The 13,254-nt window shown below is 52.2% G+C and overlaps 6 protein-coding genes across 6 annotated transcripts; 2 read left to right on the top strand and 4 right to left on the bottom strand.

The window, feature by feature from the left end:
• Nucleotides 1-105: 105 nt before the first annotated feature.
• Nucleotides 106-1,441, bottom strand: MYCGRDRAFT_72704 (uncharacterized protein; the record flags this gene model as incomplete). Its single annotated transcript, XM_003851279.1, has 3 exons — nucleotides 106-457; nucleotides 519-674; nucleotides 728-1,441. The coding sequence occupies 3 exons, from the start codon at nucleotides 1,439-1,441 to the stop codon at nucleotides 317-319; spliced, it is 1,011 nt and encodes a 336-aa protein (XP_003851327.1).
• A 495-nt stretch (nucleotides 1,442-1,936) lies between these two features.
• Nucleotides 1,937-3,817, top strand: MYCGRDRAFT_43263 (uncharacterized protein; the record flags this gene model as incomplete). The annotated part of the gene is made up of 3 exons (XM_003851958.1): nucleotides 1,937-2,483; nucleotides 2,540-3,615; nucleotides 3,674-3,817. 3 exons carry the CDS (start codon nucleotides 1,937-1,939, stop codon nucleotides 3,815-3,817), a joined length of 1,767 nt encoding a protein of 588 aa, XP_003852006.1.
• Nucleotides 3,818-4,464: 647 nt separating this feature from the next.
• On the bottom strand, nucleotides 4,465-6,592 carry MYCGRDRAFT_43059 (uncharacterized protein; the record flags this gene model as incomplete). The annotated part of the gene is made up of 3 exons (XM_003851278.1): nucleotides 4,465-5,128; nucleotides 5,176-5,565; nucleotides 5,619-6,592. 3 exons carry the CDS (start codon nucleotides 6,590-6,592, stop codon nucleotides 4,465-4,467), a joined length of 2,028 nt encoding a protein of 675 aa, XP_003851326.1.
• A 390-nt stretch (nucleotides 6,593-6,982) lies between these two features.
• MYCGRDRAFT_44411 (uncharacterized protein) lies at nucleotides 6,983-7,197 on the bottom strand (the record flags this gene model as incomplete). Its single annotated transcript, XM_003851277.1, has 2 exons — nucleotides 6,983-7,056; nucleotides 7,110-7,197. Coding segments are annotated over 2 exons (162 nt in total), but the record flags the coding sequence as incomplete, so codon positions are not given.
• Nucleotides 7,198-7,737: 540 nt separating this feature from the next.
• On the top strand, nucleotides 7,738-9,892 carry MYCGRDRAFT_43925 (uncharacterized protein; the record flags this gene model as incomplete). Its single annotated transcript, XM_003851959.1, has 9 exons — nucleotides 7,738-7,894; nucleotides 7,951-8,007; nucleotides 8,063-8,137; nucleotides 8,186-8,241; nucleotides 8,366-8,694; nucleotides 8,759-9,029; nucleotides 9,081-9,338; nucleotides 9,391-9,480; nucleotides 9,542-9,892. 9 exons carry the CDS (start codon nucleotides 7,738-7,740, stop codon nucleotides 9,890-9,892), a joined length of 1,644 nt encoding a protein of 547 aa, XP_003852007.1.
• Nucleotides 9,893-10,147: 255 nt separating this feature from the next.
• MYCGRDRAFT_44386 (uncharacterized protein) lies at nucleotides 10,148-12,992 on the bottom strand (the record flags this gene model as incomplete). The annotated part of the gene is made up of 6 exons (XM_003851276.1): nucleotides 10,148-10,820; nucleotides 10,872-11,802; nucleotides 11,923-12,436; nucleotides 12,543-12,678; nucleotides 12,789-12,843; nucleotides 12,908-12,992. 6 exons carry the CDS (start codon nucleotides 12,990-12,992, stop codon nucleotides 10,148-10,150), a joined length of 2,394 nt encoding a protein of 797 aa, XP_003851324.1.
• Nucleotides 12,993-13,254: the final 262 nt, after the last annotated feature.

Here is a 13,254-nt window from a genome sequence, read left to right as displayed (position 1 = left end):
ATCTCGAACTAATGGGGCATTGTCGGTGGAGGACCGGAGGTGAAGCATGCTCAGGCGGACTCATATCTTCAATTCTGTTGCGGTGGTTAATTTGGAGTCGAGGTTCGATTCTCTAATCACAATTTGATTCAAGATACATTCTACCGTCGTTAAGTGGAAGTCACTCAGGTCTCGATCTCGAAGCTGCAACGGTCTCTTGTCAGCACAATGTCTACGTGGTAGCCACAGAGCCTCGTAACTGTGTTATCGGCAACTAGAGAAGAGGCAGGAATCTGCAAGCAACGGATCTCGATCATATCCGAACAAACTCTCTCGATCAGTAAGCCTCCACTGCGGCGAGCTGTAGCATTCGCTTGTTGATTTCAGGCTTCTCCAGGGGCTCAGTGCGGTTCAGAGGATCGACTTCACCATTCCTCATGGGCAAGCCAGTCTCGCGAATGTTGCAATGTGGCCAGTGCTGGATATGGATACGTCAGCGACCGAGACTGCCATGTTGCCGGAGGAGGAAAGAAACCTACGGTAGTGCCTTGCCACCTCTTGAAGAGCTCGCCTTTTAGCTTCAGATCGTCTGGTTTGGCAAACTTGGCAGGAGTCATGCAGACATATTGCACATGCCGGATGAGATCTCCCTGCGGGAAGCAGGCATAATGCATAGTGCGGGAATCCCAGACAGCCTTGAGAACCCGAGTCAGCATGCGGATGTGAGGCAGGCCTTCAAGCTTCTTACCATGTCTCCAGGCTCCATATTCACCTTGACCAGTTCACAACCATGGTCTTTGAACCATTGCACATCTTGCTCCCTGAAGATGAAGAGATCCTTGAAGTTTGCTTCCTCTGGAGGCTTATCCTCGTGGTCGTCTTGCTCTCTCTTCTCGGCGAAGAACTGGTCGAACAGTTTGCTGCTTCCTTTCATTACAATCAAGCCGCCATCATTGGGACCGTTTGGCTGATAGTTGAGGAGACCCTGAACGCACTGCATTCCTTTGCGCTCTGGACTTTGATCGCAGTGTGGCCAGGGACTCCATGTGAGATCCTTTTGCCTCGGAAGAGTGATGTTCATGCCGTCGAAGGAAGACAGAAGTTCGTCCGTTCCCCACAGCTGTTGGAAAACTTGTTGCACCTTCGGCTCCAACCTGGCTTCCCATACAAACTTCTCGTGACTTGAGCAGTACGAGAAGTACATTCCGCCTTTGAAGGAAACAGGCAAGTGTTCGCTCGTCCAGGTCGATTCGTCGTTGGGGTCGAATCCCAGGCCAAAACTTTGGAGCCACTCGATCTGCTTCTGACGGTAGTATCCGGCCCTCTCTGAATCGACGACATTCTTGATGATGGCGAATCCATCGCGGTGAAAGTCGTCGCGCCAGTCTCCGTGTTTCTTGCCGTCGTGCTGGATGAGGTCGACGCCAGAGTCTGGAATCGGATCGTTTGCGTGAGGAGCCATGATTTTGAGTTGGTTGATGGTCTGTACGTGGATTGTTGATGTTGCGGAAGCCTGAGATACTGAGACTCGAGCCGATGGATATATGCTCCTCATGACTTCTGACCCGAACATCGCCTGGCAGGTCTTCTGATCCTCCATGTTGAACCCGCATAGGTCTATCGGACTCGTTGTGGGGAGCGGGGAAAAATAGGAGAGCGGAGAGTGCAGTGTGGAGCGCGTCGAATGCTCCACCACTTCGCCTTTCGGAATTGGTGGGCACCAATGACTTGACAACAACTGCGCCTCGGCGGGGCCAAACATCGCGTCTTCCTTGACGCGGTTGGAAGTCTCAATCGGCAATTGTTGACCCGATGCCATTGATGGCAAGCTGGCAGACTCGTCCAAGGTGAAAACATAACGTTTCCGACTTTGCCTTCTCCGGACCTTACCACGAACTGTCCACAGCTCTACCTCGACACCACATCCTTCCAATCATACCCTCTCGACTCCAACGCCATGCCGGTCCCCGTCCAGATCGCCTACAAGCCCATCGGCAAGCCTGAACTTGGAGTGAACAACTACCAAGGTTTCAAGCCCGGGAAGACTGAAGTCCTTCCAAAAGGTTGGAATGGCTACGGAGCGAAAGCGCTGGAAAGCGACATCCGGGTTCATCATGATGTCAAGATTGTAGTGCGAGACGGTGCGAGGTTGTACGTGGATATTTACAGGCCGGAAGGCTCTGCCGAGAAAATCCCAGCTATCGTTGGATGGTCGTGCTATGGGAAGAAGTATAGCGCTCTGGAGATGTTGCCCATGACGGTTTGGGGATGCTGCGTCGAAAAGGATCGCTTGTCTGGTATTGAAAAGTTCGAAGGCCTCGACCCACGGATCTGGTGTCCTCGAGGCTACGCCATTGTCTCGGTGGACTCTCGTGGAACTGGGAACAGCGATGGAGCCATTCCGCTTATGGGATCGCAGGATGCGGAAGATGCATACGATGTTGTTGAAGCGTTGGCCAAGATGGACTGGTGTAGTGGCAAAGTGGGCATGGCCGGGAACTCCGGTGAGTATCTTCAATCGGCAGACCTGATATGAGTAAGACTAATCACCGGCCACCAGCGCTTGCAATCGTCCAGTGGGCCACTGCAGCACTGCAACCGCCTTCTCTCGCCGCCATTGCTCCATGGGAGGGCTCTGGGGACCTCTTCCGAGAACAATTCTGCCGAGGCGGTGTGTTCTCCATGAGCAACTTCGATCTGATCACTCGGGAGATCATCAAAGGACATGTCGGCGTGGAGGACATGGCAGAAATGTATCGACGAAGTCCTCTGGCCAATGCGTACTGGAACGACAAGCGTCCTGATATGAAGAAAATCATATGTCCAACATTCATCTCCGGGTCCGACTTCAGCTCCATTCACACCATGGGCGCCGTCCGTGCTTGGCTAGAAGTCCAAGGGAAGAAATGGATTAGATGGAGCAGCCATCAAGAATGGTACGAGCTGTACTGCGATGACCATGCGGACGCAGAGTTGCATCAATACTTCGATCGCTTCCTCAAGGACATCCAGAACGACTTCGAGGAGAAGATGCCAAAAGTTCGGTGGTCCGCTTTGCAGTTCGGGGATCGCGAGGCCATTGACAATATCGAATACTCCGACTTCCCCGTCCCAAACACGGAGTACAGGGAGTACTTTCTCCACAACAAGACCCTCAATCTTGAGCCAGCCGGCAGTAGTGCCGTTGCAACATACAACTCCGAAGACGGCAAAGACGTCGCCGACTTCACATTCAGCTTCCAAGAGCGCACCAGACTCATCGGTCTTCCCAAGGCCATCCTCTACATGTCCTGCGAGGACCACGACGACATGAATGTCTTCGTCCAACTACGCAAACGAGACAAGGACGGCAACCTGTTATACCACCTCTGCTTCCCATTTGATGCGACGCCCGTCAAATCGATCGCCGAAATCCCGGAAAAGCAGCGCCAGAGCACAAATCTCCACAATGGATCTGTTGGTGTATTGCGGGCCTCCCACAGAGCTTCCGATCCGGAACGCAGTATTCATCCTCAATTCCCTTTCCATCCTCATGAGATTGAAGAGAAGATCCCTCCGGGTGAGATTGTTCGTCTTGATATTGGCATTTGGTGTATGGGCGTCGACTTTGATGCGGGTGAATCGATCTCTGTTCAGGTGAGTGCCTATATCGGTATCTGGTTGAGTTGAGAGGCATGGTCACTGACTTGCTTAGATTTCTGGCCAATTTCCTGCCATTGCGGAATACCATGCGTGGTCGGAGCCTCGTCCAGACCACGAGTTGAACAAAGGCCGACACAACATCCATATGTCGCCAGATCATCCTAGCAGCATCATTCTGCCTTTTGTGCCGCTCTAATGAGATGTGGTCGGGCTTGACGAATGGTAGTGCTAGAGCTAGACGCAGACATAAATCAGGACAACATGATTATCGAAGACAGAACCTGTCCCTGGGTACCTCCAAAGTCCCGCTCAAATTGCACCACATTTGCCGGATTCCGGTGCCTTGGTGTGTATAGTGTGCCCCAGAGAACGGAGATTGAGTCCCAGGAGGTAAGTGTCTTTGCGGAAGCGAAGCAGTGTCCCATCGACAATTCAGTTCTCCTCCACACTGTACAATCCGAGCCAATGGAGTCCAAGTTACGTGGTGCGATTTGAGCGGAGACACGGAGGTATTGTGAACACCCTATGTTTGGTTATCTGTCTGGCTTGTTCAGCTACTGTGCTGGATCGATGATGAGGCAGACGGCCATGAACATTTGATTTGTCTCACACCCAGCCAGTGACACGCTTTGTGCTGTCTGGTGTACCTGTACGGACATTCGCACATCTGGTCGTCCATCGATCGTAGCAAGACCCTTCGCTTAAGTTCATAATACGATCATCGGTCAGGAACTGGTCGGGCTCCCTACAAAGCTCAGAACATGCTAAGCTACACTGACCAATACCCATGGCTCTCTGCCTGGTGCATGCGTGGGATGATGCCTTAATCGGCGATATCGAGCTCTATACATCTGTCAAACTCCCAAGTCCACTCAAAAGCGCACACAGGGACTTGATCAGCTGTGGCATATTCTGTCGTGTCTCGTTCGGCAGGTTTCCCTCGAATACCTTGACTCCCATTGCCATGACCGCCTGTGGATATCTCAGGTCACAGTAGTCGGCATCAATTCGGTTCGCCCTTGAGGAACGTTCGAGACGATCGATTAGCCGTACGCACGGGCTCCCAACGCCCATATGTACAAAAGCGGTCCTTTGCTCGTTGTCGTTGTCGTCGAGTAATACATGGTTTTCGTGTTCCGCGCCTGCTTGGAGTCCACTTTGAGTTTGTGCTGAAGATCCACGGTGTAGCATACTGTATGTCCAAAGTACCATGATCGAATGGTAGAGAAGGAATGAATCACAGCCTCGAAGCTGGAAAGGAGGAACTTCTCGCGCCACCCGCACCACTTGAGCAGCATGACAGATTGCTGTCCGTGCTGACTTGGTGTCACGCCAGGACTGAAGGTCTTGAAATGCTCGACGTGCCTCTACTTCACCGCATTTACCCGCAAACCGGGCGATGGTATCGATATTGGCATGTAGACTCATCATGAGGAATTCGCTCAGGAGCAAAGTGACAGTAAGATCTTCCTTCAACGCACGTCGAGCTTCTTCGAGGGATTGGTAACTAGCATTTGTCAGTGAAATCGACCCAAGGGCAGGGCGGAGACTTACAGCCTTTTGTGTTGTAGCTGGAGGTATAGTTGTGCCTCCAGGTTCGATCCAGCATGTTTGCTACCGAGCATCGTCGATTGCTGATCGTACTCCCAGGTCTGTGCAGCCAACCCGCATAGTTGTGCATTACGAGCTAGACGGGCGTCGAAGCATTTTGGTAAGCACTTCAACAGATGACAGTCCGCTAGAAGATCTCGCAATGCAAGAGGTTCTGAATTGGCTTGTGGGCTGACAGAGAAGAATGCAGACCGCCAGGTCTCTGCAGAGCGTGCAAGCCAAAGGTCACGGCATGCAGGTAGTGGAAGAGAGACTTCTGCGTAGGAAATCAATGGATTGCGAAACTTGGCATGGGTAGTATACATGTCGTGATCGAAGAGGTGGTGCACAAGCCTGAATGCATGTAAGCTATTGACCTGGTTTGTCCACTCTTGATACAGACTTACCTTTTGTACGACTCCGCCTCGATCCAGGCTTCCCACTTGGACTTCAAGACCTGTTCGTCGTCATCTGCCATAGGCTCAATCCTCGTATATGCTGCCCGATCGAGCTTCCCTGCACGACGAAGTCCGGTCACCAGGGGCTGCAGACTGTGTTCTCCAATCTCCATTTTCCGTTTGAAACCGCAGAATGCTGTTACTTCGACCCAGAGCATGTAGGCTTGGAGATACTGCAAATCACGGATGACACTGTTGTCTTCCTCTGCTAGTCGATGGAGAGCGACCCGAGCTATCTCGAAAAGAATGAGACCTGTTTTCGAAACGCTTGGTATGCCGAAGCAGATACAACCAGCGGCGATGAGTGCTACGAGTAGCTCTGTCCGGGACGTCTCCGAGTTGAATGTATAAGGATGTATCCAAGGGTCTACCTCCATTCTCTTTGCGAGTCCGACTTTCAGGAGCATATTCAGGCAAGTCGTGGACGGGAACGTCGGTATCTTGACTTGCGATTTCGCCGTCTTCAATACCAGTTGGAAGATTCGGTCACGGCTCTGAGAAGACAGTTCATCTGGTAGTGCCAGAGCGGGCAGGAACCGTTGATGAGGCGACTTCGCCATGTCCACCTGCCGCTCGTCCAGGGGTAGGACCTCGTGCTCACTGAACGCATTCGAGTTTGCTTCCGGCTTCCACAGCCATGGTGAGCGCTCAAACATGGCAAACCGCTCCTTTGCGTTGTCCTTTGGCCGTGGCATATCGGGCTCGGTGTGCTCTCCTTGAGCGGTGGGCAGCGGTAAGTGGCCTACCCGAGATTGTATTGCTTGGTCAATGGTGGGCGTAAAGTCGACGCCGAAGATATCAGTGCCTTCTGACAACCAGTCTTGGTCTGGCATGAGGCTGAAGATGTCCGGAATCGCCTGAGATTGAGAAGCGACGAAGTCTGGGGCCATGATCTGCTCAAAGAAGGGAGGAAATGGCAGCATCGAGTCCCAAGCGGCACTATCCCATCGATCCAGACTGTTCGACTGCTCATTGATGTTCCCATCAATATTCAGAACAGAGCTGATATCTTGAGCAGAATATGAAATCTCGTCCGCTTGTTGCAACAAACCAGCAGACAGCTGCCTCTTCCGCATCTCTGGACAGCCATTTGAGAGGCTCCCTGATACCTCATCATCGTCGTTTGGGACACCCGCCGCTGAATTGCCATCCGTTGTGCACAATACATTGCGTTTCGTGCATCGTCGGCAAGGCCGAGTATCATCGCACTTCAGCTTCGATACAACACAAGAATCGCAAGCTTTGGCGGCTCGTATTGAAGGTCGACTCGGTCCAGCTCGTCCGAGAGCATCGTTCCTATCATGTGATGTCTGATGTCGCAGAAGCAAATCTCGACGATTGAAGCTGCGAGGACATTTCGAGCATTTGAAACTCCTCTCGTTGCGGTCTTTACAGCATACGTTAGCTACACGCCTGATTCAACCTGCTTGGAGGACTCACGACCATCTAGATGTCTATTAAGGTGATCGACTCTCTCATAGGTTCTGTGGCATAGCTGGCAGATGAATTCCTTTGGGCTGTTGGCCATCATGCTTTCGAGCAACGCCGAGGGTCGATGCAAACGGAACGCGGGCAGTCGGATGTGGGCAATCGAATGTGGGCAGTCAAGACGGATGTTTGAGTTCTTCGACGGCGGGAACTCAAGAAGGACGATACAGTTCGTCAGCGGAAGAGTGGGCGTCTCGGTAATGCAAAGCCTATCTCGCCTAGAAAGCTGAGCCTGTCTTTCTCGTGTCGACATCCTCTCGCCAAGTACCTTGGGGAGTGGTATCTCGATTTCTAGTCGACCCTGCACAACATCTGATCTACAGCTGAATGCATTGCCTGCTCGTTCGAGCCATGGCCCACAAATCCCGAATGTCTACCCCGACATTCTCCAAGCGTTCCCCACGACTTCCCCTCGTTCTTATTCTGGGCAAGTCTGGGGTGCATGTAGATTGTGATGCTCCCGCCATCGTCGAGCTACATGTAGAGTGGTCATAAACCATGCCGCATGCCACTTGATCGTTCTACAACTCCATCTTGGACCATACAATCGTTTGCCTGGCTCTCCCGTTCAACCATCAACATGGAGAAAAAGCTCCGAACAACCGTCGATCGTTACGAATGTGTTGACGATGAGAGCGGTAAAGGCGTTCATCAAGAGTCCGCTGCCATGGGCACGGTGACCATTACGGACACAAAGGAGATCTTCCTTGTACCGGCACCGAGTGCAGATCCCAGAGGTGCCCTCTCTACTTCCTCGAAGTGATGGCCGCCATACTGATAGCTTGCTTCGAAGATCCGTTGAATCTACCACGTTGGAGGAAGATTGTCTTCGTTGTCCTTTTGACACTATGTACGATTTTGGTCCTTCCACGGATCGACAGCCCAGAAGCTAATCAGTGTTCTAGTCTCTTCTGTCGGTCTGACCTTGGTCAGTGGCTTCGGGGGTCTTCTCAATTTCTACATTCCGGACTACGCTGAACGTGAGTCTGCTTGAGTCGAGCCGTCGAACACTTGCTGACTCTACGCAGATGGTGCCTCCTACGCCGACATTACCGCTCTTATGACATATCCTTCCATGTTCATGGTAAGTCTGTGAAAGGCGCAAGACGTGCAGCGCCTGAGACTGTCTCGGTCTGCCTGTTGCAGGTCTAGGTTTGCATCGCTGTGTCGTCTGAGCATTACTGACCCTTATACCCTTCTGTGTACAGGGTATTGGAAACCTCATCTTGATGCCCATAGCGATGTCGATTGGTCGGAGGCCAGTCTACCTATTCTCATGCGCATTGCTGGTCGTATCTGGAATTGGAGCTGCTTATGTGAAGAACTACAATCAACATCTGGCTGTACGAATGATCCTTGGGCTTGCAGCTGGACAAAGCGAGGCCCTTGTTCCAATGATGATCCAGGAGGTCCACTTTCTCCACGAGCGATCTACATTCTTGATGTGGCAATCCGCCGGTCAGACCATCGTCACCGCCGTGTTCTCGGTCTTTGCTTCTCCAATCGCGGGAGCTATTGGGCCTGGCAATTGGTACATGTGAGTGAACCAGGCCCCAAATGTCTCGAAGAGTCGAATCAAGCTAAATTCGTCGATCATGTAGCATGGGTGCCGGCGTCTGCGCCATTGTGCTCATTCTGTCGATATTCCTCGTGCCAGAGTCGAAGTACGACCGATCGCTCGCTGCTTACGGCCAGAGAACGGCAGACGATCCCCTCAACAGCGTCAACGACCATACTACTCCATCGCGCCCAGTCAGAATGGCAGATCGCCCTGCTTTGGACTTCGTGAACTACCAAGCGAGGACCTTACGCAGCGATATGGTTGTCTTCTCGGTCAAGCCGGATTGGGCGGAAGGATACTGGACCTTCGTTGTAAGTTTACTTCCTGCAAGGTGGACTCGAGTAAGTTACTGACCGGAGTAGCATACCTTCCAAATCATGCTCTTCCCGAATGTCATGTGGGCATTCCTCCTCAACGGTGTGACGCTCGGGATCAATATTGCAATGGGAACCACGTACGGCAAGATCATCACGGATGCGCCATACAGCTTCGGAGACAATCAAGCCTCCTACGTGACTGTGAGCCAGATTGTCACCGCCTTGGTCGCTCTGCCCATGTTGGGAAATGGCTCGGACTGGATCATGAGATGGAAAGCTCGTCGTAACGGTGGGATCCATGAGGTAAGACTCAGGGAGAAACAATGCTATGTCCGCTATTCTGACAACCTTCCAGCCGGAAAGCCGTATTCTGCCACTTGGTATTCCCATCGTCGTTGGAGTAATCTCGGCCGTTCTTTACGGTCAAGCTGGGGCGCATCCCAATGTGAGTACACATTCCTGATTAGCGCTCTTCTAGAATGGCTGACCGACTGCCCTCTTGAAAGGACTACCATTGGTTCGCCATCGTGTTCGCCTACGCTGGCTACTACTTTGGCTTCGTAGGTGCGAATATTGTCGGAATTACTTACCTTTTGGACTCCTATCCTGCACGAGCAGCTCCAGTTTTGGTCGTTATCACGGCTTTCCGCGGTTTCATCAGCTTTGGTACAAGCTATGGCGTCGCCAAATTTATCGAAACGAACGGCTACGATGGCTCGTTTGGTACATACGCTGGTCTCACAGCCTTGTTCGGGTTGATTGGGATTCCAGCATACATCTATGGGAAGCGGATTCGCCAGTACACTGGAAAGTATGCCATGAGCAAGACTGAGGGAAGGCCATCAATGGCGCACTGAGGGAGTATCGTTCCGCTGATTGGAAGGGACTGTGCAGCTGATGTCTCTTTTATTGCAATGAAACATTATCGCAGCAAGGAAGCATTAGGCGAACGATTGGCGTTGCCTCCTTGCCAATCTCTTTGAGTCTTCGATCCTGTAGCCTATGTCTTCTTCGGCGAAATGGGATGTGCGGGAAGCAGTGAAGCGTTGGACGAACGGACGGTGCTACGTCCGATAAGCGCAAGAACACTCCTCGTCTCAAACCACAAGATCTCATGTCGGCAAGGTCCCCAGATCATCCAATAGACTGGCCAAATTACCTACCAATGGTGGCAAGCCGCCCTTGGGGTGTGGGAAATTGCCCCTGAGTACGGCAGCAGCGGTGGCCATAACACATCGCGAATTGGACAGCGAGTAAAATCCCTCCACATTGTCATTCGTGCGAGGTATTGCGGATGTGTCATTCGGCGGATTAGGAGTGACCTCAAGCCCGGGAGTGCCGTGACCGAGTTGCACGAAGGCCTTCGTCGATCTACTCTCTGGACCATCGAGAAGTACTCTGGCTTGTGCCTTGGAGGATTCAGAAACCCCGCTTTGTCGACTTATGCCGGAAGTGACCATGCCCCAGACCCAGAGAACGAGCGTCGAATGGTACAAAGCCACGGCGTAAAAGTCTCGCAATCGTGTCTTCTCGAACTTCTTGGCATATTGGAAAACTTGGCCCGCGTGCCTGATTGCTCTCCGCGACTCGGCATCTTGTGTCCAGGTCCGTACTTGCGGGTATACCTTTCGAGCCTCGTCCTCGCCTGAACGCCCTGCGAAGACCTGAATGTCGTCGAGAGATACATGCAGGAGCATCATGAGGAACTCGAGGACAAAGGAGATTTCTGTCGGACTGGAGGAGTCTGTTTCGACGGATGTCAACAGAGTTGTGAGATCGTCGTATCTGGAGCGAAGTTAGTACAGTTTCGCATGTATCGCAAGAAGAGTGTCGTACAAGTCTCGCAACTTGCTCATGTGCGATAAACCCTTGTCTCGCTGTCGACGCTTCCCGGCGTGTTGCAACATCTGAGCTTGTTGACGATACTCAAAGACCTCGTGTGCCATGGAGTGGACGATCAACATGTAGCACAGCGACTTGTCGGTTGGACGCTCCAGTCGAGACAACAGCTCAGGGTCGCTGAATATGTTGATGGTTGAAGGCATCGTTTTCCCTTCAGCAGGCGTCTCCGCGAGGAACGCACTGCGCCAGGCATGAGCATTCGATGCAAGCCACAAATCTCGGGAAGCCGGTATCGGTAGTTGCATTTGTGCCGGAGAGATGAGAGGAGGTCTCATATGTACGAGCATTACTTGCGAATCGTGCAAGAACGTATGAAAGACGAGCCGCTTTCTAGTTTCCTGTTCAGACCAGGCCAGCCACTTCTGGTCGAGCACTTCGGAAGAATCCTCGGGAGTGGGTAAGATGTCGGAGTACTGCGAGCGGGAAAACGCATTCGACCAACCAAGCATGGTCACGGGAGGTTGCAGAAAAGAGGCAGAGATCTCGACCGTTCGCCGAAAACCGCTCCAAACACCGGTGGTAACCCACATAAGAGAGACTTGCACGGCTTGTAGCTCTCGTGTAACGCTATTGTCTTTCTCAAACTCTTCGCCGATGGCGTAGCGGACAACATCTTGTAGCATCATGCCCATTTTCCAGATTGGCGGGAAGCTGATGAAGGCTGCTCCTCTCGCAACCATAGCTAGTAACAACTCGGTCCTTGTATTCTGGGTGTCAAGGGTAGGAATGTGGATATGCGAGTCAATGGCGTGAGAGTCTTCTAGTAAGCAGACGTTGATGAGATCTTCCAGAAGCTGCAAGGTAGGGAATGAAGGCATAGATCTGCGGGAGTCAGAAGAATTCGCGAGAGTCGATGTCGAGAAGACTTACAATGCAGTACACTTTGTAATAATTCGTATCATTTGGTCTCTGTTGCTTTGTTCGAGTGAGCAGTACGAGACCTGTCCTGATCTTGGAGTGGTGAGTCGATTCGCAGCATTGACACGATCCTCGTCCACATTCAACTCATTATGCTCTGCGAACGCTCCCACCCCTGAAGGAGGCACCCAATGGTTCCATGACCAAGGCGAGCGCTTGAGTGCTTCTGACCGAGATTCGGCCATCGAACGTGAGACTTCCGCAGAGGTCGTTGTTTGTTTATTCAAGGGATGCTGCAATTGTGTCTCAGTCCAGGCGGCTGGATCTTCCAGGAGCGAGAAATCAAACTCCGAAGCATTGAAGCTGAAGTCCTGCGTGAAGTTTGACACATCTGGTGGACGCACGACGTTGTCGAAAGTACTGCTCCCGCTCTCGAGGGGTATCATGACCTGTTCAAAGAACTCTGGGAATGTTGACTCGAATGTCATACAATCAATGCCGGCATCTCCACTAAAGTCGTTGTTGTTGATTGCAGGAGCATTTTCAAACTCCGCTGCCGCCGCGTCTTGGACAGAGTCACTTTGTCGTTCCTGTTGTCTCTCCTGCGTCTCGATGCATTCGATATTTCGAGTCTTGCATCGCTGCATTCAGGTCAACACCAACGAGAGACAGTCGCATGGTTCACGGACAGCCGCCCGCAGGCACGGAGCTAACGAGCCGGAGGCAGAAACAAAACTTCAAGCTCACCTGACATGGTCTCTCCTCCTCGCACTTCGTCTTGGAGCGAATGCAAGCCTGGCATGCTCTCTCAGTTCTCCTTCTGATAGATCGCTCGCCGTGTTCGGCGCTATCATGAGAGGCACGATGACGATTGAGGAGATCGCTTGGAAGTGGTGATGCGTCAGCAACGTTGTGTAACAGATCTGTGCCACGACCATCTCGTTCACATAGGGTCTAATCGACGACAACGAGGGACGTTCAGCCTAGACTTACACTCGGTTGAACCCTTTGCCACACACCGTACACTTGTATGCACGTTCGTTGTCGTCTAAATCAATTCCATGAGTTCTTGATCAACCTTATCCAGTCAGAGGCCCCAAGAGCACGCTTACGAGTTTTTTGATGGCGTATAAGATGATCTGCGCGCTCATAGGTCCTTTGGCAAACGGAACACGGATGCAGCCTTTCGGTAGACATGGTTCCGTATGTCGACGGAGCGCTTTCAATGTTCGACGGAGGCGGTGGTCGTAATGGCGTCTGTTCGGATGAAACTACGGATGCGAGAGGACGGAACTGAGTGGAAGAAAATGGGATGGCGGATGTTCGTGGGGGAAGCACTCAACCCATAGGTGGGGCAGATACGGTGGAGCCAGCAACTCCGCTTTGCGGCTCCACACGCATGAGGAGAGTCTGATACCCCGCATGTCGCTCTCTCTCGGCTCGTTTCGAATGCAATACA

The sequence above is a fragment of the Zymoseptoria tritici genome, chromosome 6 (genome assembly GCF_000219625.1).
Source record: "Zymoseptoria tritici IPO323 chromosome 6, whole genome shotgun sequence".
In the NCBI taxonomy this organism is placed as follows: Eukaryota; Fungi; Ascomycota; class Dothideomycetes; order Mycosphaerellales; family Mycosphaerellaceae; genus Zymoseptoria; species Zymoseptoria tritici.
The sequence above is the reverse complement of the archived record's forward strand: the minus strand, read 5'-3'. Positions and strand labels throughout refer to the sequence as shown.